Source organism: Lepidochelys kempii, chromosome 10, assembly GCF_965140285.1.
Source record: "Lepidochelys kempii isolate rLepKem1 chromosome 10, rLepKem1.hap1, whole genome shotgun sequence".
NCBI classification, from domain to species: Eukaryota; Metazoa; Chordata; order Testudines; family Cheloniidae; genus Lepidochelys; species Lepidochelys kempii.
Genome location: NC_136389.1, coordinates 22,282,073 through 22,305,686, shown reverse-complemented (window position 1 = coordinate 22,305,686; position 23,614 = coordinate 22,282,073). Strand labels below are relative to the sequence as shown.

The 23,614-nt window shown below is 38.8% G+C and overlaps 1 protein-coding gene and 1 long non-coding RNA gene across 15 annotated transcripts in view; one reads left to right on the top strand and one right to left on the bottom strand.

Annotated features, from left to right (window-relative positions):
- Positions 1-23,614, bottom strand: part of MRTFB (myocardin related transcription factor B) — a 203,050-nt gene that overhangs the window by 16,990 nt on the left and 162,446 nt on the right. For 8 of the 13 annotated variants that reach the window (XM_073362400.1, XM_073362384.2, XM_073362383.2 and 5 more), the window contains 7 exons: positions 22,107-22,354; positions 17,264-17,417; positions 11,111-12,127; positions 9,417-9,566; positions 7,621-7,770; positions 7,197-7,334; positions 6,029-6,089 (listed from right to left, as the gene is read on the bottom strand). In XM_073362400.1, coding sequence (XP_073218501.1) covers positions 6,029-6,089; positions 7,197-7,334; positions 7,621-7,770; positions 9,417-9,566; positions 11,111-12,127; positions 17,264-17,417; positions 22,107-22,354 — 1,918 coding nt within the window. Of the gene's footprint in view, positions 1-5,998; positions 6,346-7,196; positions 7,335-7,620; positions 7,771-9,416; positions 9,567-11,110; positions 12,128-17,263; positions 17,418-22,106; positions 22,355-23,614 lie in introns of those variants that run through there. The other 5 variants (XR_012161142.1, XR_013636400.1, XM_073362399.1 and 2 more) reach the window with 5 other exon arrangements.
- The window catches only part of LOC140918318 (uncharacterized), a 95,467-nt gene that overhangs the window by 36,688 nt on the left and 35,165 nt on the right, over positions 1-23,614 (top strand). For both annotated transcript variants that reach the window (XR_013636401.1, XR_012161145.1), the window contains exons 3-4: positions 7,954-10,311; positions 17,270-17,352. This is a non-coding gene — a long non-coding RNA (uncharacterized LOC140918318). The remainder of the gene's footprint in view (positions 1-7,953; positions 10,312-17,269; positions 17,353-23,614) is intronic.

Genomic DNA, 23,614 nt, shown 5'->3' with positions numbered 1-23,614 from the left:
TGCGGGAGGTTTGTGTGTTTTGGGGCGCTAGCGGGGGGGGAGATGTGTGTGTCAGGGCAGTGGGTGGGGGTCTGTGTGGGGCATTGTTGTGGTGGGGCTGTGGGGAAAGGCACTGGGAGGAAGGAGAAATCTGTCTGTATTGGGAAATTAGCAAGTGGGGGGGTTCTGTGTGGGGTGCTGGGGCTGTGGGCAGGGGTGGTGGTGTGCACAGCACTGTGCATTTGTGTCAAATGTGGGAGGTTGTGGGGGGGGGGCTCTGGGCATAGTGGGTTCAGGGGGTGTAGGCCAGGGAAGCTGTGTGGGTCTCTTCCCCCACTCGCCCAATGTGTCCTGATATTTCACTCTTGCAATCTGGTCACCCTATTTATGGGTGACTTTTGATATTATTTGCTCGCCATCTATCAACACAGCCAGATTCTACTAGCTGGCAAGGGGGGCGGGAAAGGAGGGCAATGAATCATACCCCTCCCCACCAGCATTTTGAACATGCAACATTGATCACAGCGGGACGGGGGGATCCACACATCTCCTTGTAGTCTGTGTACAAACTCAAGTACATGCGAATAAGTCAAAATGCCTAGCTGTAGTTGCTAAGGAACTGCAAAGATTTCCCAGAAATGAACAAAGGTAAGTGTTTTCGTGATTGAAATCTTTCAAAGGCATTGGACTTCATACATTTACTTGTGATGTTTTACTGTTTTTTTGCCACAGATACATGGATGTGATCGGAGCTATGCACAAACTTCCAGTTTCCTGATCTGAATGATCTCCCATTTGCCCTTTTGTTAAGCACACTGAAATAGTAGCCATATAATAAAAGTATTAATTTTAAATAAATCAGTCAATCCCAAAATGTCACTGTCTAGCGGTCTAAAGCATAAAAGAACAGCAACTTCATTTAAATCTGGATGGCTGGATGAGACTATAGAGATGGTTACACCAAAGTCACATAGTGTAATGCCTGTTAAACTTTGTGAAATATTCACATATGATGAGGACAACCGAGTGGTTTGTGTATATTGTTGAGATGCCAGAGCTCTGGGAGAATTTTCAACAGGAAGAATGTGGAACTATGTATGGAAGTTGGATTTCTGAAAGCATCATCTGTCAAATAAGTCTCATATAGATGGTGTAACAAGACTTAGAAACAAAAACCCTTCCTTACAGAGCAGATTGCTTAGCATGATTCTTGAAAGTCCAGCTGAAAAGCAGAGGAGGCAAATTAATCTTGAATGCAAGCGCTCAAACCCAGAAGAAATCAAGGTATTTATTGACAATGCGGTGTTGGCTATTAAAATGAACAGCTCAAAGCTTTCTGTTCAGGATATTAATGACCATATGGAAAAGTACCAGTGAGCTGGAGAAGTAAAAATTATACTTTTGAATTTATTGAAATTATCAACTGCATTGTCCAAAATGACCTCATGCATGAAATAGCATTGGCAATATTTCATACTCTAGCTGTTGATGAAAGCACTGATATATCCATTAACATACTTGATACTCTACTTTAGATATAGATCCATAAATTCTGAAGACTATAAACCTTCGTTTGGTGGACTATTATGATTGCAAGAATATGATGCTGTTTCAATAGTGTCTGTAATCAAAGAGTTTTAAAAAACCACCAACTTGATCTAATGAAAATGGTGATGTTCACATCTGATGGTGCCTCCGTGATGTTGGGCAAACTCAATGGCATGGCTGCTCAGCTGAAACGTGATATTCCACACTTAGTTCAGCAACATTGCATTGCACACCGGGAAGACTTGGGGATTTCTGATGAATGGAAAGAGGTCAAGCTGATAAGAGACATCAAAACCTTAATGAGAACTGTCCACACGGTGTTCTGTTGGTCATCCAGGAGAAAATGCAAATTTCAGGAAATAGTGGATGCTTCTGAATGCAAGTCAGTGGCTTTCAGGCCACTCAATGAAGTGCACTGGTTATGTAGGCACTTTGCACTTCGAGCACTTACTCAAACTCTAATCCTCTTCTGGAATATTTTAAGCAGGATAAAGATCCGGATCCGGTTTCTAAATACTGCCACAAAAAGCTGAATACCATGGAATACTGAATAACGTTAGAAGTTTTGAATGATGTTCTGTCGGAGCTGGCTTCACTATCCACGCTGCTCCAGAAACAGGGCCTTACACCTCTTGAAGCATTTCCTTTTGCCCGAGGTAAACTGAACAAGATCAGAAGACAGTACCTTGGAGAGTCTTATGGAGTGACAAAGTTAAGGCTCTCTTAGATATGAGCTCTCAAGAAAATAATGAAATTGATACCAGTTCCATAATAACTTCCATAAATATCTTGTGTGCACATTTGGCAGACAGGTTTCCAGAGGATGAAGTCCGCTTTTGATTGTGCAGCAATAGTTAAGTGTGACTTCAATTTTGGAAGTCATCAGGTCAAATCCCTTTGTTCAAAATACAAAGACTTGCTGAAGAGATTGTTATAGTCAGTCAGTACGACTTCAAGTTTGCAGTAGCCAAAAGAATCAAAAGCCACTTGGTTTTAAGTTTCCCGAATATGGTGACATTTGCTCACCAGAACGAACATTTCAGGATCTTGCAAAGTTGATGGATATTGGAGGAACCTTCCTAGCATCAGGTGCAGACTCTGAGTGTGGTGTTAGCTTAATGAACACTCTAAAAAACAAACTACGGAATTGTTTACAAGTAGATCATTTGAACATGCTGATGTGTATTAAGAGTTACCAGCTGGATGGAGGACTGACAGATGTGGACAGAGTTTATATTAAATGGGCAAATGAAAAAGATTGTGGGGAAAAACAGTAAGGTTAGTTTAGCAGCCTGACATTTCCACCAATAAGGAAATTAAAATGCATTTGTAATTACATACCTTATTCTTAGCTGATAATCATTTATTGATTTTTTTTAAAGGAAAATTTTAAAATTTAAAACAAACTTTTTTTTTTTTTTTTTTACTTATGATGTCTCTATCTGAAAACCCATATAAATAGACATAAATTGCAAATTTTTAAATGTATAAGCATTTTACTCACTTGGGCAAATTTGCCTCATGGTGCACAAATTTGAACTCTGCTGCAAAAATTTGCACAGAAGAAATTTTTTTGCATACTCAACTTGTAAGCAATGTTCCCTCTAATTTTTGACAGGCTAAGTATGCCTACTTTTTTTCTTATGCCTTGTTTATTAGCTCTTTCTAAACTTCAATCCTGCTGCTTTTAATGAAATAGCCCCAGTAAAGTTAATGGAACTAGTTGCAAGATCACACCTCTGTTGTACATTTACTAACTGAACAGAGTTCACAAACAATTTTTGCACATAAAACTTTAAGCGAAGACAATGAAAAGCTTTTTTTGTCTACCAATCCACACAGTTTTCTCGAGTCTAGTCTTCACTAAAAAAGGTTTGCTGGTATATAGCTGTTCTAGTAAATGTGCCTAGTAGAGAGACAGGTTTCAGAGTAGCAGCCGTGTTAGTCTGTATTTGCAAAAAGAAAAGGAGTACTAGTGGCACCTTAGAGACTAACCAATTTGAGAGACAGTTTCTCATGGCAAAAATGTGCTTTTGCTGGTATAGTTCACACTAGTTTCCCAAACAATATAAGCTATATCTAAGGCCCAGCTTAATTTGCAATACTGCAGATTCCACAATATTAGGCTTCCACTGCAATTTTGACAGTGGATGCCCTGCCGTGTGCCCATAATAATAAGGTCTGTTATTGCTTGTCTGCAACTCAGCCGCAGTTCAAGTAGGGCCTTTTCTATGTCAGCAAAAGCACTTTTTGGCCAGTATAACTGCATCTGCAAGAGGGCTTCTGTTGGTATAAAAAGTGTTAAAAACACATTATGATGGCAGAGGTTTTTAGTGCAGAGCTCATGTAGGTTAGGGCAATAACCCAGGAAGGGGGGTCTTTCCTTTTTAATAAGATGATGGAAAATATCTGCCATGGTATTTTTGTTTAACTTTTTTGCAAAACTTACAGGAATTGGCAAATAACTCTGACTGATCAAACCATAATTTCTTCACCCTCTGCTACAGATGTTTGTATATACCTGAGTAAGCATAATAATGTGTTCTTTACCATTTCCTGTAACTTTACATCATTATTTTGAAGTGAGAAGCATAGAACCATTAGCATGAAGATGTTTTTGGGAGCATTAGAACCATTTGTATACATTAAACAAAGCTTGATTGGTCTGTATTAAGATGTTTGAATTTTTGTGTAATAGTCTTGATCATGACAAAGGTCTTATATTGTGGTTAGTCTGTACAGGCAGCTGTTTTGCTTTCAGATTATACAATCTCTGCATTGTGTAATTCAAGTTTATTCTTATAACTCTTCAGTTAATTTTGACTAACAGAAATACTATAGATTTTTAGGATGTGGTTGAAATTCCAGCTACTGCCGAACAATCAGGTTTTTATCTTGGCACTCATCAATAACCTTATGGAAGCAACACTAAATATTACACTAATTTGATTACTTGCTATCAGAACATTTTCCTCTGAGTATATTAATCATTTCTCAGCTTACAATGAATTTTATGTATAGTTTTATGCCAATGATAGTTTGCAAAATTCTTTTGTTCAGAGTTGCTTTCTGATCTTTAACCTTAGTTTAAATGCTGACTGAAATATTAATTAATTAAATTAATTAATATTTAAATTACGTCACGTTTTAATTTACTTTATTTAATTTAACTTCCTTAATTTACAGGAAGTTAGCCATTAACTAGTGTGTGTGTGTGCACATTTTATGCCTATTTCCCCCAATAGTTTCTTTGAGGGTTAGGTTTTAACGTGTTAATTTTGTACATTACAATGGAAACATGCTTTATTCTATATATGTTGTCTTTTCCAGATTCTAATATGAAGTTTTCCTTTCATGTGTCTTTTTCTTCTATCCTACCAAACAATACTATACTACTGTTAGCAGACATAATGAATTGTGAGAATTAGAGTGCAGGTTTTTCTCAGGTGGCAGATACAAAAACTGCATCCATAATTGGCTTGATGTGATAATGATAGTCAGTAATACACAGGATCTGTAGCGGCAGAACTAGAACCACATCAAGAAGACTGACCCTGGAAATTATTCTTGTACCCTGTTAGAAAGGGGAAGCTACTGAGGACTTTTACCACTTAAATAACTTACCCAAAGAGAGTGATTGAAGTGGTTCTCCAGGCTTGCTAACATTCATGGAGTCGGGAGGGAGGGAGAGGTATGTGAAAGAGCCCAGAAAAAGACAGGAAGCATGAGCAGAATGGCCAGTATTCTAGAGCAGTGTTTCACAACCTTTTCGATACCAGGGACCAGCACCAGTCCATGGAACAGTCATTGAGAAACAATGTTCTAGACAAATGGGGAAGAAACGTTTTCTAGAATGGCAGATGAGGAATATATTAAATTTACAAAAGTACGTGTTTGTAAGACTCTGGATATAGCATTGTCCTTTTGTTTTAAATACAAATCACTTTTTTTCAAAATTTAATTCATATAAATCTACAGAAAGCAGATTTTAATTACACCTCTTTCCTCTGAACTGGATCAGAACGATAAGTAATTTACTTCCCAAATACCCCTGAAATGAATGTTTCACTTGCATCAAAATGAGAGCTGAAACCTTGATAAATAGCTGTCTAGTTAAAATGTAGAACTACATGTATACTGTCTACTAAGATATTTTTGTCACTGTCTAAAGCTAATATATCACAACTGACAGCCTTCTACAGCAGCAGTCAGCTTGTGGTATAGGGTGAATGATTATTTTCCTCAGTGCTAATGGAACTTTGGCCTTTCAAATACTTTGCATTTAGGTACAGTGTTCTTAGAGAATTGAACAGGAATAATAAATGCCATGTTTGGTACCTAAATATCCACTTACTCCAGCAGATGAGACCCCTCTGCTGTAGTGGTCCCATTTTCTTCCTTACTCCTTTCTTCCCGTCGCATCTTAACTTCTTGTTCTAATTTCTGTCAGTTTTTTAAATAGTTTTGTCTATACATTACACATAGTGTTAATCTGACTTACCTCCACTCTTAATGAGGATATCGAAGAGATCATCCATCTGTTGACTGTGTGCATTTGAAATCTGTAACGGAGAGAGAATTTCTTGTCATGCAGACTCTAATATAAGATGTGATTGATGCCATCTTCCCTCAATAACACTATTAACATTAGCTTGGATTATGGCTCTAGATTTTTTTTTAAATGACTTTAGCCTCACCAGTAAAAGCTGGAGTAATGCCATGCTTTTAAATAATACTTTGAATGATATTAGAGGTGGTTGTCATCTGTTTTATAGTGTTGTCACTGAGGGGATTAGCATGAAGCAAATCAGGAAGCTGCTGAAAGGCAAGGAGAAATATGTTTTTTTAAATAATGTAAGTAATGTTGATGTATTTAATAGCTTTTTAAATAGTGGCTTCTTCTACCACATAAGCCACTAGCCAAGACTAGTGGGTGGGCTACTGGGGTTTTATATATATATATAAAATATATTAAATAGCATTCTAAAGAAATTATTACAACGAAATACAAATAAAGCAAATGAGCATCTTGCCTTGCAACTGTCTTGAAGTCTCCTCATTGCCAATATGAATGATGTCATAGTGATACTTTAAGGCCCACAATCCAATATTCCTCATAATAGTACTGACAACACTCATTAAAATGAGAGGGTCTTTTTGAGTGGTCCTGCTAACGTACCTTTTTAAATGTTGTTGAACAATTTTACACAAATACAAACAATGAAAAAATAATTAATCGTACACTTATCAAATACAGCTTGTCCATTTTCAAGGTATTATGGGTCAGACAACCTCTTTAAAGAGCTGAAAACATGCAATGTCATTTGAAGGGTAATTATTGCTAGATTGGTAACAAGGTGTCATATTTGATAATGTCACAATATTAATTATTTCCATACAGCTAAATATACAGACAAACAACCAATATTTTGTACATCTGAAATAATTTTATCTAAAGGATAAATTCAGTTAACAGAATCATGAAAAACCAGAGCTCTTGGAGTGAAAATCACTATATATATATCCAAAGGCCAATAGGGTAGGTCTGAGCAATGGAGTGCATGCAGGGAAATCCTGGCACTCGGACCAACACACTGACACTGATTTTAATAATTCTATGTAAAAAGGGAAAAAATTATCTGATAGTTATTTTCTCTTATTTAACCTACCTCTCGCTGACATGCCTGCATGTTGCGGGTCTGTTTTATGGCCTCTTCATAACGTGGAGGGTCTTTTGTCTTGGTTCCTGGATTGCTGAATAGAGTGTGTTGTATGATATATGGTTGGGACTCCGATGGTGAGTCAGGCTATGTGAAACAACAACATAATGAACAAACAAGTGAACCATATTGGTAAAGTAAACTATTCTTAAGGGGATCAGCTATATAAATATTAGATTTACCCTGGTTCTCCAGTCAGATAACTATTTAGCTGATAGTGTGTGATTACTTTTAACTGTTTTACAGCTAGATTAGATGTATGTATTCTGTATGTAAAATATTCATATACACCCAACACTAATTCCTCATGCTTACATTTTCTTAATAAAAAATGTAGCAACAGCCTTGTGGAGAAGAAGTGAGCAAATCTTACCTTATTGGGTCCGTTTTGCACTGAGGGAACCTGGTTCTTCCCAGCATCAAGGCTAGTGTTTAATGCCTTATTGATAAAAGGCTGTTGTAGTGTTTTAACGGGTGGATTTTGATAGGGAAATACTGTATTTGATGTATTAGGTGGGAAAACCTGTAAAGGATTAATATTTTATCAAAAGCTAACATTTTTATATTCGCAATCATGGTTAAATGACATTAAAATCATTAGGGAAAGTAAAAGCAATTATGCTTTCTTTCTTATGTATTTGTTTGCTTAACTTCTACCTGGGAAAGTGATTTTTCTATAACTACAATAATTGTCTGTATTTTTCAGTGGATTAGGCAGAAGAGTCTGGAGCAACTGTCAGCACTGCTGTTCTTGGAGAGAGACTGTCACACTGCAATGTTGAGCCTTTACTCACCTGAAATTTATAATACAGCTTCAGTCTGCCTGAAGAGTCTGCCAAAAGCTTTTGCTCATGATTATACTTTAAAAAAAAAAAAAATATCTAAACTGCTTTCCTCTCTGATTTTCCAGGAAGCACATGACCTATCTGTGTTGTTCTGAGAGGAACATGGTTTCTGGCACATGAGGCATAAAACAATTTAAAGTAACATCTCCACCTAGTGGCCAACCAATGAAGCACAATTATACTAATTTCTGGCCTGATTTAAATTCAAACTAGTTCTTAGAAAAAGATGATATAAACTCCGAGTGCATATCTGAAATACGTGCCAGATTAGGGGCTACCTTTTGTAAACCTGGATTATCAAAATTACGTAACAGTAACGTCTACCCCTTTAAGATAAAAAGTCCTTATTTGAGTAGGTTAGCTAGTATTTGAGCACAATCTAAAGAAATAAATGGAAAAATGGGAATGTTTTTCCCATCAATACAATACATGGTTAATAACAAAGAAACACAACAGCTAGTACTAATATAGTAGTTTTCTTTCATGATATCTACCTTATTAAAGTTTAAAGCCCATCAGCCCCATTTTTTTTCACATCGGGAAAATATGGTGCACACAGAGGTTAACAACTAGGTCCAGAAAGGTGACTTAGACTCACCAGTGCAATCCCTAAAATGTAGGCATCCTGGGGTGTAGTGGAATCCACAGACCCAAGTTATGTACCAAAGAACAGGATTCATACAAGCCAGCACACTGAGCAGGAAGCTGCCTAAATTAGGCAACAGAAAATGTCAGAAAGGGGTGTGGTCTAAGTCCTGGCCCTTAAAGGGAGTTGGGTGCCTAATTGTGGGCTGCAGGGAGATGCTTCCCTCCACTCTGCATTCACAGCCCTGGAGTTAGGCACCTTTCTCTCTCACACACATACACAGAGAGGAAATACATCCCTTCTATGTTCTATAGCCCAGTGGTTACAGCACCCACTGGGTATGTGGGAGACTTTGGTACAAATCCTCACACACTGATTTGAAACAGGGTTTCCCGTCTCTAAGGTGAGTACCCTAACCACCAGAGTAGAGGGTATTCTGGGGTAGGTCTCTCTCAATCTCCCCTGTAGAAGCTGTTTCACTTTTTATAGAATACTTAAATATTCACTGGAGCAGGGCCTGGAACCTTGGTTTTCCAGATGGGCACCCTAACCACCAGGCTACAGAATCATTCTTTCTGGCCCGCTATATAGTATGCAGTAAACCATGTTGTCTGCCTTAGAAAGGATAATATTTCCTAACAGAGAACTTAGGTTACCCATGTAGCAAATGGTAACAGAAATGCCTCAAATTACAGTATATGATAATTTCACATTTATATCTCATCAGTAGTCACAAACCTTTCTGATTTGTTGGGCCTGACTGAGCACATACTGTGTGACAGTATTTTGTTTTGATGGTGGACCATGCATCTGTGCTGCTGTCTGAACTGGACCAGAAGATGAAACAGGCGCAGATACTTGTGATGAAGCCTGAATTCCTGCTTGTGACTGAGCCAGAATACAAATGAAATTTACACAATGGCATTTAATATTTTAGCTATTTACAGTATAGTTATGGCATAATCAATAATCCTCAATTGTGGTAATTTACAATCAGTCAAGAAGTCACATTGTTTGAATACTGTTTCACTTTCAGATTCCACTGAAGCTTTACAGCCCAACATTTGAGTATGTAAAAGTAAAATAGAAGTAGATGGGCAAACACGCAGTTGGACGTGGGGGAAAAGTCCCAATACACATTTTGCAAATGACAGCATTTGGAGTTATATGCTCTAATCCAGTATAGATCAGAAAATCTGAATAGGATACTTTCTGTACAGTGTGGGAAAATTCCATCAAATCCTTATTGACAGAGACTGCAAATGAAACAGCAAGAGCACATGAATATATAGTGTACAAATATTTGTACACAACTGAGAAACCCCCTTTCTATACACCTGTTCCTTGAACCTCAAATGTATGGTAATGTAAATCCCTTATCCCCCCTCCGCCCCCAAACAAAAAAAACCCAACATCCCCAAAACATTAACAACTTTTCTATGCCAAAGCTAATTCTCCCCCAACACAATCTGGGCAGACTGTTTCCTAAACAAAGTGTACCATCACTGCATGCTGGTATGATAGGTGATACTTTTAAGTCATGTTTTTTTTCTTCTTAGCTTGGTAGCCTACTAAAACTAAGTGATGTCACTACTACAAAGTCTGAATGAAAGGAGATAAAGGAGACTCACAGGTCAGTAGTACAGAATGTCATGGAGATCAGTTGCACTAGAATCACCTAACTGATTTATATTGTGGAGAGTGGGGTTGCTGAAGCAAAGAAAAAGGAGCAAAGGGGTTGGATCTGCTGCTTTACCTGAAGGTTAGGGGAGCAAGGAGCAGAGTGGCCCATGTGGAGAAGAGCTATTTGCATACTCAAGAAGGCAGCAGAGGTTCCAAGCAAAGAGATGATAGGGCTTCCCAAGCTACACTGGCAGGGGAGATCCCAGCATGTGGAGGGAATGTGGTTTTTGAGGCCAGAATTAACTGATTTCGGGAGAGCCTAAAGCTAATTAATTAAAACGTAAGTGGATGTGAGAATTAATTTAATCTGAGGGGTGGGCATCAGAACTGATTTTATTTATGAGGGAAGAACTGATGACTTGTGTGGTGGTGGGAAGTCAGAGTTGATTTACTGGGGGCAGGAGGGAGTGCATGCGGAAAAGGATAGAGGACTGCAGGTACTTGTCTCTTGGGCTAGTAGGCTTAATCCCTGGAAGAATAATTGTCATGGAAATTTTTCAAAAAAATCTTTGCTAGAATGCACAAAAAGGACTCATCTAGGAAATGCCTGCGTGAGGGAAAAGAAGCTAACTGAAAAGATTGGCTCTTGATACTTTCTACTCAAGTCTAATGCAATTGTGAAATAAGTCAATATTTTTATAATTAAGCATATAAACAGCATTTTTCTACTCTATATAAAAAATGAGTAGCATGGCTTACAATCATAATGGGTAATTTAAATGATTAAAGTTAGATAAAACATTTCATACCTGTAGCTGTATATTGCCCACTGGTAGCTGCACTGAAGTGGCTGAATTTGGTCCTTGGATAGACAGTGGGAGTAGCAACTGTGTTGATCCATGGGTAGTTAGTAAAGCTTGAGGCTGGGCAACAACTGCAGTTTGTGGCTGCCTCTGTGAACTCACATAGAATTGAGAGATTACATTCTGTGGTTCAGCTTTGGCCAAAGGTACCTCCTGCTTGATAATGACAGCCTTTTTAGCAACTAGGTTCTGGCCACCAGTAGACACTGGCTGTCCTAAAGAATGGCTGGTTACAGATACTGGTTGCCTTGGACTAGAGCAATCAGTGAGAGTGTTTTCATCTTTGATAGCAGCATTTAGTTGTTTCTGATCCAACATAGTTATGGAGTTAACAGGAGTCTGGGATTGCTGCTGCTGACCCTGTTTTTCAACCTTCAGTTGCATTTTCAGTACTTCCACAAGTTTCTGTTCTTGTTCCAGTTTCCTTTTGAGCTCTTCAATCTGCTTCTCTTTTTCTTGAAGCTTGCGGTCCTTTTCTGCTGCATCAAGCTCCATGCTTGAGATGCTTCTACTAGCATGACTCAGACTGTCTTCATTCACAGTCACTCTTAGAGGTGAAGTACTTAAGAACTGGGATGGTGACATCATGGTCATCATTTCTGTGAAAGTATCTGTCATGTTTGTGTCATCTGTGCTTAGACTTGATTGTTCTGAAGAAGATGGTGAAATGGGCAAAGGGGAGCTAATGCTTTCAGTATGTGCTAATTTGAAGCCAGTTCCAGCAGACGATGTTTCTGAAGGAAAGCTCCCTACTGATTTAGTTAATGTTGTAACAGGGAATGTCACAGTTACCTCCCCTGTGTTACTGATAACACCAGTAGAAGTGGTTATTGCAACCACTTTATTAGTATTGACACTATTATTATTAAGGTCTTGGTAGGGTTTCAGACGCTCAATAAGATCTGTTTTCGTTCCAGACACTGGCAATCCCCTTAATTTCAATTCCATCTTCAGTTCAGCTACCTGAGGATAAAATAAGACTTAGTTTTCAAAACCAAACCAAACCAGCATGTTGTTTTACCTGCATTGGATTTTGCTAAAAGCATATTCAGCGTATTCACTATTCATTATGCACTCATCTTTTGTGTGCAAGAGAGAGATTCTTTATAGCAACATTTATGTAAAAAACATATCTATATAAACAAGTTCCTTTTGGTGGAAAGCCAAAAAATCATGTTAATACTAATACATTGCTATACAATAGACAAACATTTCAGATAGCACTGTAAGCACACTGCATATTTCTTTAATGCAAACAAGACTCATCTGGGAACTATGAAAGTACATCATCTCTCCATTTTGAACTGAAAACTTCTGAAACAAATCTACAGTATCTGACAAATGTGCACATTAAAGCATTGAATACACAAAATTTGGCATGTTGAGTCACTTCTTTATGCCAGCATGAGACAAGGTTATGGGACCTATTGTATCAGAAATTTATCAGGAGGATTGGATGACTCAGTGCATTAGTCACCTTTAGTTAGAAATTGACCAAATATTACTATATGCCACCTGGGTTTCTTTTACAAGAATGAAAAGCATAACCAATTTAGCTATCTAACTTCTGGAGGAGAGAGCCTGGATTTTCCAGTCAAATAAGTATACTGACTGACATGCTCACTGGGGTTAAACTATGGACAGAAGGGGTAAGTTACAGTATGTATTTTATGAAATTCTTTTAATCAGAATTTTGATTTAAAAATAAATGGTTACTTACCCTATAGTAGCTGTGGTTCTTTGAGATGTGTTGTCCACATGATTCCACTCTTGGTGCACATGTACCTCGTGCAAAAGACCGTATTATTTTGGCTAACAGTGTTCATTAGGGCCACACCTGCACCCTAAGTGCCCCCAACAAAGAATATACAGGGCAAAGTAGATCCACCTGTCCCTCAGTTCCTTCACCAATGCCATAGGAGTAGAATTCTGTATTTGCACGAAAGTACAATGGAGTGTGGAAACTGTGTGGACAACACGACCCGAAGAACTGCAGTTACTGTAAGATAAGTAACCATTCTTTCTGAGTGTGACTGTGCACATAGATTCCTCTCTTGGTGACTAACAAGCAGTTGTCTGGTTGTGTGGAGGTGGGTACTAGGAGTCCTACTTAAAAATACTGCAGGAGAACCCTCAAAAAACTGCCATCCAATTTCTGGAAGCCTGTGTTAAAGAATAGCACCTTGTAAATGTGTACAGTGAGCCCTGTGTAGCTACTCAACATATTTCAGATACAGGAATATTCCTCGAACAGGCAGTGGATGCTACCTGAGCCCTAATGCAATGTGCTTTAATGTGGCTTGGTGGATCTACTCTGGCTAGTTCATAACATGGCCTTATACAGCTGGAGACTGATTTGGATAACTTCTGTGAGGATACAGTTTGCCCCTTAATTCAATCAGCAAAGGCCATAAATAGTTTGGGCATGTTCCTGAATTATTTTGTTCTCAGTAAAAAGATAGTGTCCTTGCTGCATCAAGTGTATGAAACCTAGCTTTCCTAGGGTCGAGTGAGATTTAAGAAAGAAAACCAGGAGGTGAATAGATTGGTTTATGTGGAATCTAAGAGAACTTTAGGTAGAAACTTGGGGTGACATCTAAGAGTGTCCCTATTTTTATGAAATATTCTGTATAGAGGATCTGTCATGAGAGCCTGAACCTGCTTTACTCTTCACGCCAGAAAGGCAAGGCAGTATACGTTGACAGCTAGGACAGGAATCGGACTCATCAACCCTAATACTATATAGAGGACAAAGGAAAGTCCTGAACTGTGGGAAAAACATGCAATGAGGTATTTTAAGAATCTAGCCACTATAGGGTGGGGCAAAAGTTTGGTCTTGGCTTGTGGGGTGATGAGCAGATATTGCTGCTCTATGGACACTTATACAACCAATGGACAATCCAGACTGTTTCAAAGCCAGCAAATAGTCCAGCATTGCTGAAATTGGTAATGCTAAAGGAGACAACTGGTGCTGGGATGCCAAACAAAACCTGGTTCCATTTGGCTTCGTATTTTAAGTCTGGTTGAAGATTTCCCTGCTGTGAAGCAGAATGTTCTGAACCTCAACTGAACAGCTTCTTTTGGTGGATGTCATCTAGACAATATTCAGGCTGTCAGGTGTAACAGTGCTAGATCCGGGTACAGTATCTGACTGTTGTTCTGAGAGACAATGTTGGGCAAAGAAGGTAAGGCAATTGGTGGCTATGTTGAAAGGCTGATGGAGATCTGAGTATTAGAGCTGTTTTGCCCATGCTTGGGCTATCATGCACCCTGCATCCTCTCTGTTTCCTCAGAAACCTCGGTATTGTGGGGATCCTGGTGTCCAAGAGAAGGGGACATCTGTCCAGGAGTCTGGGCTTGCACCCCTTTCTGGAACAGAATGTCTGCTGACACTCAATCTGGTCCATGGCAAACAGATTTCTATTTCTGGGAATCCCACTTATGAAAGGTGTTCTCTGACTGACCACTCATGGCTGACAGAACTGTCTCTCAGTTGATTTACCAAGATATTCTGAAGACTGGGAATACTCAGAGCCACTGGGTGATTTGATTCAGAATGTATCAAATTCCATAGTTACATGGACTCCTGACAAGAGTGGGGATGATCTTGCTTCCCCTTGCTTGTTGACATAGTGCATAGCTGTGGTGCTGTCTGTCAGCATTGCACCATTTTACTTGCATGCCAGGTGGATTGCTCTGAGCTCTAGGATATCTATGAAGATGAGTCTCTGTGGAGGGACTATAGTCCCTGAATTTAAAGGCCGTCTAGATGAGCCTTAGCCCAATCCCTGAACAATGATTAGTCACCAGAGCCTTGGTAAGTAGAGGTGCTGCTAAGGGCACTCAGTTGCACACTTGAAAAATGTCTTTCCACAATTTCACAAGAAGAGGACTTCTTGAGGGACCATGCTTTTCACGTCCATGTGGTGCCTGCTGGTAGATATATTGATGTCAATCACCTTTGCATAGGAGCTTAGGTGAAGTCTGGCATGCTGTGTGACATGAGTGCATGAGGCCATGTGTCCTAGAAGTCTGAGACGTGTGGACAACATGTTTGGAATCTCTGGGAGAGGTAAAAAACTATACTTACTATATGACCTATTGTATTATATAGTAGGTTAAATAAATCACACAGTGCACAGAAAAGCAGATACTGCAAGAGTGTTGTCTCACTGCCATGGGCAGTAAGAAGGAACTGAGGAACTGCTGGGCCTGCTCTTCATGCCCTCAGGTGTGGGCTGTTATGGCACTTCAAGTGCAGAAATGTCCCCAAAGGACACTGCTGACCAACAGAATCCAATCTTGCATGCCTGGGACGCATGTATCAACAAGAATGGAATCTATATGTGCACTCAAATAAGAACTATATTTTGCCATTAGTAATATTTTACTAGTGGCTTTCACAATAAGAATATCCCACATGCCTACTCTAGAATTTGTTAAAGGTTCCCATTGTCGACAGCTGATCTAGATGATTAGCATTTCCAACTTTCAGGCTAAACTGGCTACATGTTTTGCTTGTTTTATATGAGAAAGACAGCTTTGAAACCAGTAGATTGCTGTCCCAACAATCTAATCTTCAGAATCTTCCTTCTGTGTTTGGATAAGAAACCAGGATTCACTGGGTTAAGGAACACAAGGCAGAGAATAAACAAGCTGACCACTAGATGTCTTGCTATTCCTTCACACAAAACTGGGAGCATTTGTGTCATAGCTAATGAAAATATTTGAATCTGAACACCACAAACTTGATGTTCTTCATATCCATTTTCAAAAGCGGACTGACATCTTTAATTCCGCAGAACAGCTTCTTAATGAAGAAAGGACCTTTTATGCTGGAGCTGGTAGAATATGACAAAAGTGACGTGTGAATATTTTTGTGAATAAACCTGGCAGGTTTATTTCATGATCCCAGTCTGTGGGTTCGTATTATTCACACAACTTCCTTTTCAGGATTCACAAAAAGTGAAGACATTTTCATGAATTTTAGCATGAATGCTTAACTGAAAATTTATAAGGAATCAATGTGTTGTTCAATATTGCTATTCATTATTCTCCTGCTTAGTTTCCATAATCCAGTCAGGAAACAAAACAATACTATGTGACATAGCTGACCAGTCATACATCATAAATGGTGAATACACTAACAGCAGGAAAGGTTCATAAACAATTAACAGACAGGAAAAAAAGTCTATATTTGTAGCATAATTAGCAACAAATAATTCAACCAGCTCTACTTCATAGGACCAATTAGCAAAAGGGAATTCTTGTTTTGTTGTTTATAAAGGATATAAAACTACTACTGGTAAATAATGTAGTTTCTGTATAGAAATTTTAAATTATGTAAGATGGACCAAATATAAACATATATAAATATAGAGAGGTGTGCCCCACTTTGTGTGTACAAAATTATTGTGCACACATTCTGCACACTTCACTTGCTTGCATAGGCAGCAGACAAGCCAATTCTATTTGTGCACACAGGTGACAGTGCTCAGAAGTGTGTACACAACAGGAGAAACAAGTGAGTTAAGGCCCCAATAAAATTTAGCCCATCTTTAATGGTGTTATTTCTACGCAGAAATTACAGCAGTCACTTCTCTGAATGTCTCATTAGGGGATCTGTTTAAACTTATAGTGCTGACTTAAACCTCTGTATTAGAATATTATAACTCTTCATAGGGAACCATTAATTCAATGTCAATCTGTTTGTGGTCAACATTTAGCATATAGTCTGCTTCATCTAGATACTTTCATTCTCCTGGGCAAGCCTTCATATATTGAACAGATAAAGTATGCAAATATTCTATGTTCCTTTCTTATCTGAAGTAGAGAACTGTTGTAAGGATTAGATAAAATTTATAAAATGCTTTGGACAAGAAAAGAGCTTCTTAGAAACTGGGGGGGAAAAAAAACTAAATAAAAGCAAAATATCTAGATTGGTAGTAAATGAAATTGACAAAAACATTTCTATAAGATCTCAGAGGAAATGTAAAGTACATAGAAAAATAAAATCCAGGCTTATGCCTGTCAGTAACATTTTGCAAGTTATAACCTTTGCTGATATTTGCACATAGACAAATCCCTCTTCATTTTTACCTTCAGGTCATCCAAGCTTGAAGGAAGCGGTCCTGGTTTCCTGCTGGGAATATTACTGTTCTGTCTTGGTGTGCAGGCTACCGACGTAGGTGCGCTGCTGCTCAAAGTAGTCAGTGGTATATTCCCGTTGTTGTTCTGTTTGTCACTGAGGGGTCTGCAAGTAAAAAACAAAACAAAAATCAGTGCTAGCTATTATGGTATTTACTTTTAAGAAGCAGTAGTACTGAATTTAAAATTTATCCACTTAATGGCAGAAAATTGACTTTTCCTCAGATGCAAAACTAGAACAGTTGGACTCATTACATATTTCAAATGATTCTTGAATTGCTTGCAGAGGAAAAGTCTACTGTGGAAAATATATTGGTATTTTTTGTAGTGTACAGTTAGTCTTACAAGTTCATGTTTAATCACTTTTATTACACTACTAAAATATTAAGGAAATCTTGCCTCTAAAAAGTGAACAGGATTTATACAACCCAAGCTGTCTTTGTTTCAAATATCATACTATTTTTTCTATTAATGCAAGAACACCACAATCAGATATCAAAAACACAAGAAGAAATATTGAAATTAACCAAACTTCTGCTGACTAGTGCAGTAAACTAGGTTAATAATGTATGTCACTCTATTTTAAAAGCTGTCTTCATATGCAGATTTACATATTTAGAATTAATTAAAGAACCTTTGGAGTGTGATAATTGTTTAAGATATATGTGAACAAATGGAGCCAAGAAGAAGAGTTTGCAAATTGCACACTAACATTTCAATCTCTTTCCTATCATAAAAGCTAAAACGAACATTTTCAAATTAGATACCTAAAATGAAGCATCTAAGTCCACATGTAGACACCTAAGTAAGAGTGGCCTGATTTTCAGAGGAATTGAATATGCATATCTTCCTGTAACTTCACTGGAGACTGCACATTCAGTTCTTTTGGAGGAAAACTGGTTTTATTTATGTGCTTAAATATGGGGTTAGGTGTCTAACTTTAGATATATAGCACTGGAAGTTTTGGCATAATTTTTTCATCTGCCAAACTGGTTTTGCTTTGCAAGAAACCTGGCCAGTCATTCTCTGAAAACAAAACTCATGTTAATTAATTGGTTGGATTTATTGGTTAAGCATGGATTCCTAAATTTCTATAATAAAACTGCATCATATGGCCACAGAGCAAGTGGGCCTGCCTCTTACTGACTTTGTATTTGTGATTACAACTTTCCCGGATAAACAATATTGTACCAGGAAAATGCACATTTTGTTAGAGACATTTGGACTTACTGTTCAAATGTAAATTGTACCTTGCTGACAAGGCAGAGCACATATTTTATAATAAATATCCAAAAGATTATGCTAGGTTAATCTTTAATTTTGTTATTCTGAAAAAAGATCAGATCGAGAGTGGATCTGTGTGTGAAAAAAACTAATATGTTTAGCAGCCACTGAAATTCCATACTTCCACCTCATCTTTCTGAACAGCTGCACTTTTCTTTCCTGGTTTGTGTAATTATGCCCTTATTAGCATTTCTAAGCAACAATGTATACCTCTTAATATCTCAAGGGTCTTTTAAAGTGGGGTTAGCAAGATTTTTTTTTTAATGTTTCCGTCTGTTATGTAGAATAATTCTTACTCAGTAAGAAAAAACAGTTACATTGGACATGTGTGAGCACTCGAAGAAGAAAAAACGGTTGCACATATCCATTTCAACGTAGGTGCAGGCATGCCCTGAGCACAGTCACCTAAATTTTTTCCCTTAGTGGTACCCATAGAGTCGCTCTAACACCTCCAGTTGTAGCATGCTCATAGTGCAGGAATAAGGGGCCCTGCTGAGCTTGCACCCTTTCAGTTTCTTCTCACGGACCACTCCAAGAAAGGGGACAGCAGGTGGGTCTTGGAATGGATATGTGCAATACATCTAGAAGAATAACAGTTACAAAAGGTTAGTAACTGTTTTTTCTTCTTCGAGTACATGTCCATTCCAATGTAGGTGATTCACAAGCAGTTGCACAGGAGGTAGGCTTGAAGCTTAAGGGCAAGCTGACTGCAACACTGCATGGCCAAAGTAGGCACCGTCTCTGGTTTGTTGAGTAATGGCATAGTGTGCTGAGAATGTGTGCACCGAGGACCAGGTCGCAACACTGCAGATATCTCGAATAGGAACTTACTTAAGCTAGTAAAGCTGCCAAAGAGGCTTGAGACCAAGTGGAATGAGCAGTCAGGTTCGGCAGCGGGGAGACCCCCCACAAGTTCGTAACATGCCTGGATATATGACATGATCCAAGATTAAATCCTCTGAGTAGGGATGGGGAGCCCCTTTCATGCTTTTAGCTATCGCTGTGAAGAGCTGTGTTGATCTACGGAACAGTTTGGTCTTCTGAACATAAAATGCCAGGGCCCATCTGCAATCCAAGGAGTGCAGACAGTGGTCTTCCCTATCTGCGTGTGGTTTAGGATAGAATAATGGTAGAAAAATTGATTGGTTGCAGTGGAATTGAGAAACCACTTTCGTGAGGAACTTTGGATGCAGGCATAGCTGCACTTTATCTCTGAAGAAGATTGTATATGAGTAGAGCTCCGTGTTGGTTATAGAAGTCGCAGAAGTCATGGATTCCGTGACTTTCTGCGACCTCCGTGACTGCCAGTGTGGCTGACCACAGGGCAGTCCAAGCAGCTGGCTCTGGGGCCAGCTGCATCATACACTGCTGGCTCTGCAGCCACCCATTTGGGTGGCCTCGCAGCTAGGGGTCCCAGGGCAGCTGGAGCAGCTGCTGTCGGCAGCCCACAGGCAGCCAGAGCAGCTGCTGCTCAGTGGCTCCTGGCAGCTAGTGCTGATGGCCCTGCCCCAGCAGCGGCCCCCCTCCCCAAGATTTAGTCAGGGGTATTTATAGTATAAGTCATAGACAGGTCACGGGCTGTGAATTTTTGTTTATTGCCTGTGACCTGTCCATGACTTTTATTAAAAATACCTTTGACTAAATCATAGCCTTATATATGAGGGTTCCAAGGTGAGGGCAACTCTGAAAGTCTCCTAAATGATGTAATGGCCACCAAAAAGGCCACCTTCCAAGAGAGGTCCAACAGTGAGCATGTCACTAGTGGCTCGAAAGGCGGGCCTGTTAGTTTCAACAGGACAAGGTTTAGGTCCTGGGGGAAGGAGGAGAATTCGTTCCTTTATCTGAGGGAATACCCTTCTCCTTTGAGAAAACAAATTACCATTTCATGTGAGAAAACCAACCTATTGTCAACCTTAGGATGAAAGACTGAAATGGCCACCAGGTGGACCTTGACTGAAGAAAAGGCCAGGCCTGGCTGCTTTAAAAGCAGAAGGTATTCCAGAATGAGCTGTAATGAGGACTGCATAGGCAGAACTCCATGCTGGGAAGACCAGATGGAGAATTGTTTCCACTTTGCCAGGTACATCACTCTAGTGAAGGGTTTTCTACTGCCCAGTCGGACTTGACAAACCTGCTCTGAGCAAGCTTGCTCTTCAGGGTTCAGCCATGAAGGTTCCAGGTCATCAGATGAAGAGAGCTAAGGTTTGGGTGGAGAAGCTGGCCATGGTCCTGTGTGATCACGTCCAGACCTGAGCAATGAGGGAAGTTCCAGCAACTATCATGGGTGGTACGAAGGAACTGAAAGCGCGTGGGCATGGCAACGCCCCTTATACTGGCACAATGAGTGTGTGGCACCAGAGGCAGTAGAGCCAAGCCAACAGATACCACCACTAAGGGAAAAAATTCCGGCAACTGCTCGAGGAGAGCACACACTAACATTGGAATGGACATGTGCAAGCACTCAAAGAACAAACTGCTGTTACAGCATGCAGGGCTAAGCTTGTTGTATTAATATCAGTTTAAAATGGATGTTAATTAACATTCCCTGCACTTTCTTTGTTCAATTTAATTCAAGATAAAAATATTTTTGTAATGCCTCTACATGTAAGAGAATGAGCAGCTGATACCACATGCACATCACTGCTTCCAAAGATAGGATACATGGCAATTATACAAATGTCATTGGTTACTCTCAGATTATACTTTTTAGTTATTTACTATCAGGTTGTTGTTAAGGAAGGCTGGAAACAGAATGCTACATTGCTGTAAATTAGGTTCTCTCCATCATGGGCATATTGGGGATTAATGATGTTTCTGAGTCACTCATATACTATGGTGAGGGGAGAAAAGGAGGGGTGTAGAAAGTACCTAGACAGGATTTTAGGTCCAGATTTTAACTTCGTCACATCTTACAAAGCCCAACATTCCTTCTTATCCAAAAGTCTCTCAACCTCTCCAAAATGCCCCAAACAGCAACACTGGGATAGCAATAGCAAAATGTGCATAGAAGTTGCATTCTGTCTCTGATCTGCCTGCTTGTGTCAAAGTATGTGTAGGCAGGGTGTTGAAAGTTACAAGCATTCATAAGAGATCACAATTCTTGTGAATGTAAATAACATGTTTGATTAGAAAAATATAGCAGACAAATAAAGGGGCGGTGCTTGCATATGTCCATAGACCAAAATTAAGCCAGTAGGTCCAGTTATAGGTTTATCAGACTTTACTGTCCCTTCAATAAATCAAAACTATAGCCTCATCACTATGTGGGCTGCGAAGAGATGCAGAGAATTGGAGACTGAGGAAGAGGTAGTATAGAGGGTATGTGCACTGACCTACCTTTAGATATAACCACCTCAAATCATGGTGAGTCACCATCCCCTAATATAGGGTTGGTGCCTAACATGCACAAATTAACCTTAACAAATTCTACATTTGATGTGTATTTTTTCCTTATTTAATAAAAATGCAAATTCATCCCTTTAAAGGAAAAAACTGACAAAGTTTCACATACTTGAGCGGTGCAGGTAGAATTGTCTGGTAGTTGTAGTGTTGTTGCTGTTGGCTCAGGATCTGCAGCTGCAAAAAAAGCTGCTGTTGCTGTAGCAAACGAGCATAATTGGAGTCCATCTGTGGCTCGTTCTTCTCCCCTTTCTGATCAGGTGGGATATATTGATGGTACTTCAACTTCTTTACCCTAGGCTTAGGTTCTTTACATTTCTTGCTCCGATGCTTGTCATTTGGGTTCTTGGGATGGCTTTGCTATTTAGAGACAAAGTTAGAAAAAATTATAAAATAAAACAGCTATTACACAGACATCTTTACAAAGCGATTGTATGAACAAATGAAGTTGAGGCATAAAGGAACACATCAGTTATGAAAAACGAGATGGCAAGAAATAATGATGTCCATTATAGTCATCAGCTCAGCTGTGGCCATTTGGAATAGAATATACAGTAGAACCTCAGAGTTACGAACTATCAGTTGACCACACACCTCATATGGAACTGGAAGCATGCAATCCGGCAGCAGAGACCAAAAATAACCCCAAATACTGTACAGCACAGTACTGTGTTAAATGTAAACTACTAAAAAAATAAAGAGAAAATTAAAAAAAAAATTTGATAAGGTAAAGAAACTTTCTGTGCTTGTTTCATTTAAATTAAGATGGTTAAAACCAAATTTTTCTTCTGCATAGTAAAGATTCAAAGCTGTATTAAGTCAATGTTCAGTTGTAAACTTTTGAAAGAACAACTATAATGTTTTGTTCAGACTTACAAACAACCTCTATTCCCAAGGTGTTTGTAACTCTGAGGTTCTACTTTAGATCTTTTTGCCATTTTAGTAAGCTATATATTTTATTCAGTTCAGTCAAAAAGACCAGACATGTCATGTCCAGTTAGATTCTAAATGAAGGTTCCCTACTAATATATGAGTATCTGTCAAAGAGGGAACTTCAGACCACTTTAAAGATTCCCACTAGCTCTGTTAAACAATTTAATCTACATGACATCCTACTTACATCAGTAGATCACTGTAATACTGTATTAAGTAACTTCCAAACAAAGCAACTATTAGAAACACTCACAAGACACTCTGCTGCCACATTATGCCAATGCTTACCACTTTACTGCATTCCACATCTAAAGCTAACAACCACATTGTGCTAAACAAATAATAAATCCTCACAGGAAAGTAATCTGTTTTGGTCCAACATTGCCTAGAACAACCTTTTATCACTTAAATTATACATTGGTAAAAAAAAAAATTCAGATTATAATGTGGTTCATATCAACTAATATATATTTTAAAGGTGTTTTCATGACAGTCTGCAAGTCCATAGTGTTTCAAGTGGTGCATGAAAAATGGATGATGATATGCTTGTCATAACTATAGTCTGTTAGTGACAACAAGGATGTTCTCATTGTTCATACTTTTAGTTTCACAGATATCATTTGTTCATTGACTATGTCTTATTGTTGTACCAAGAACCAGGGTGCAGATGCTCAATTGTATCTTTTT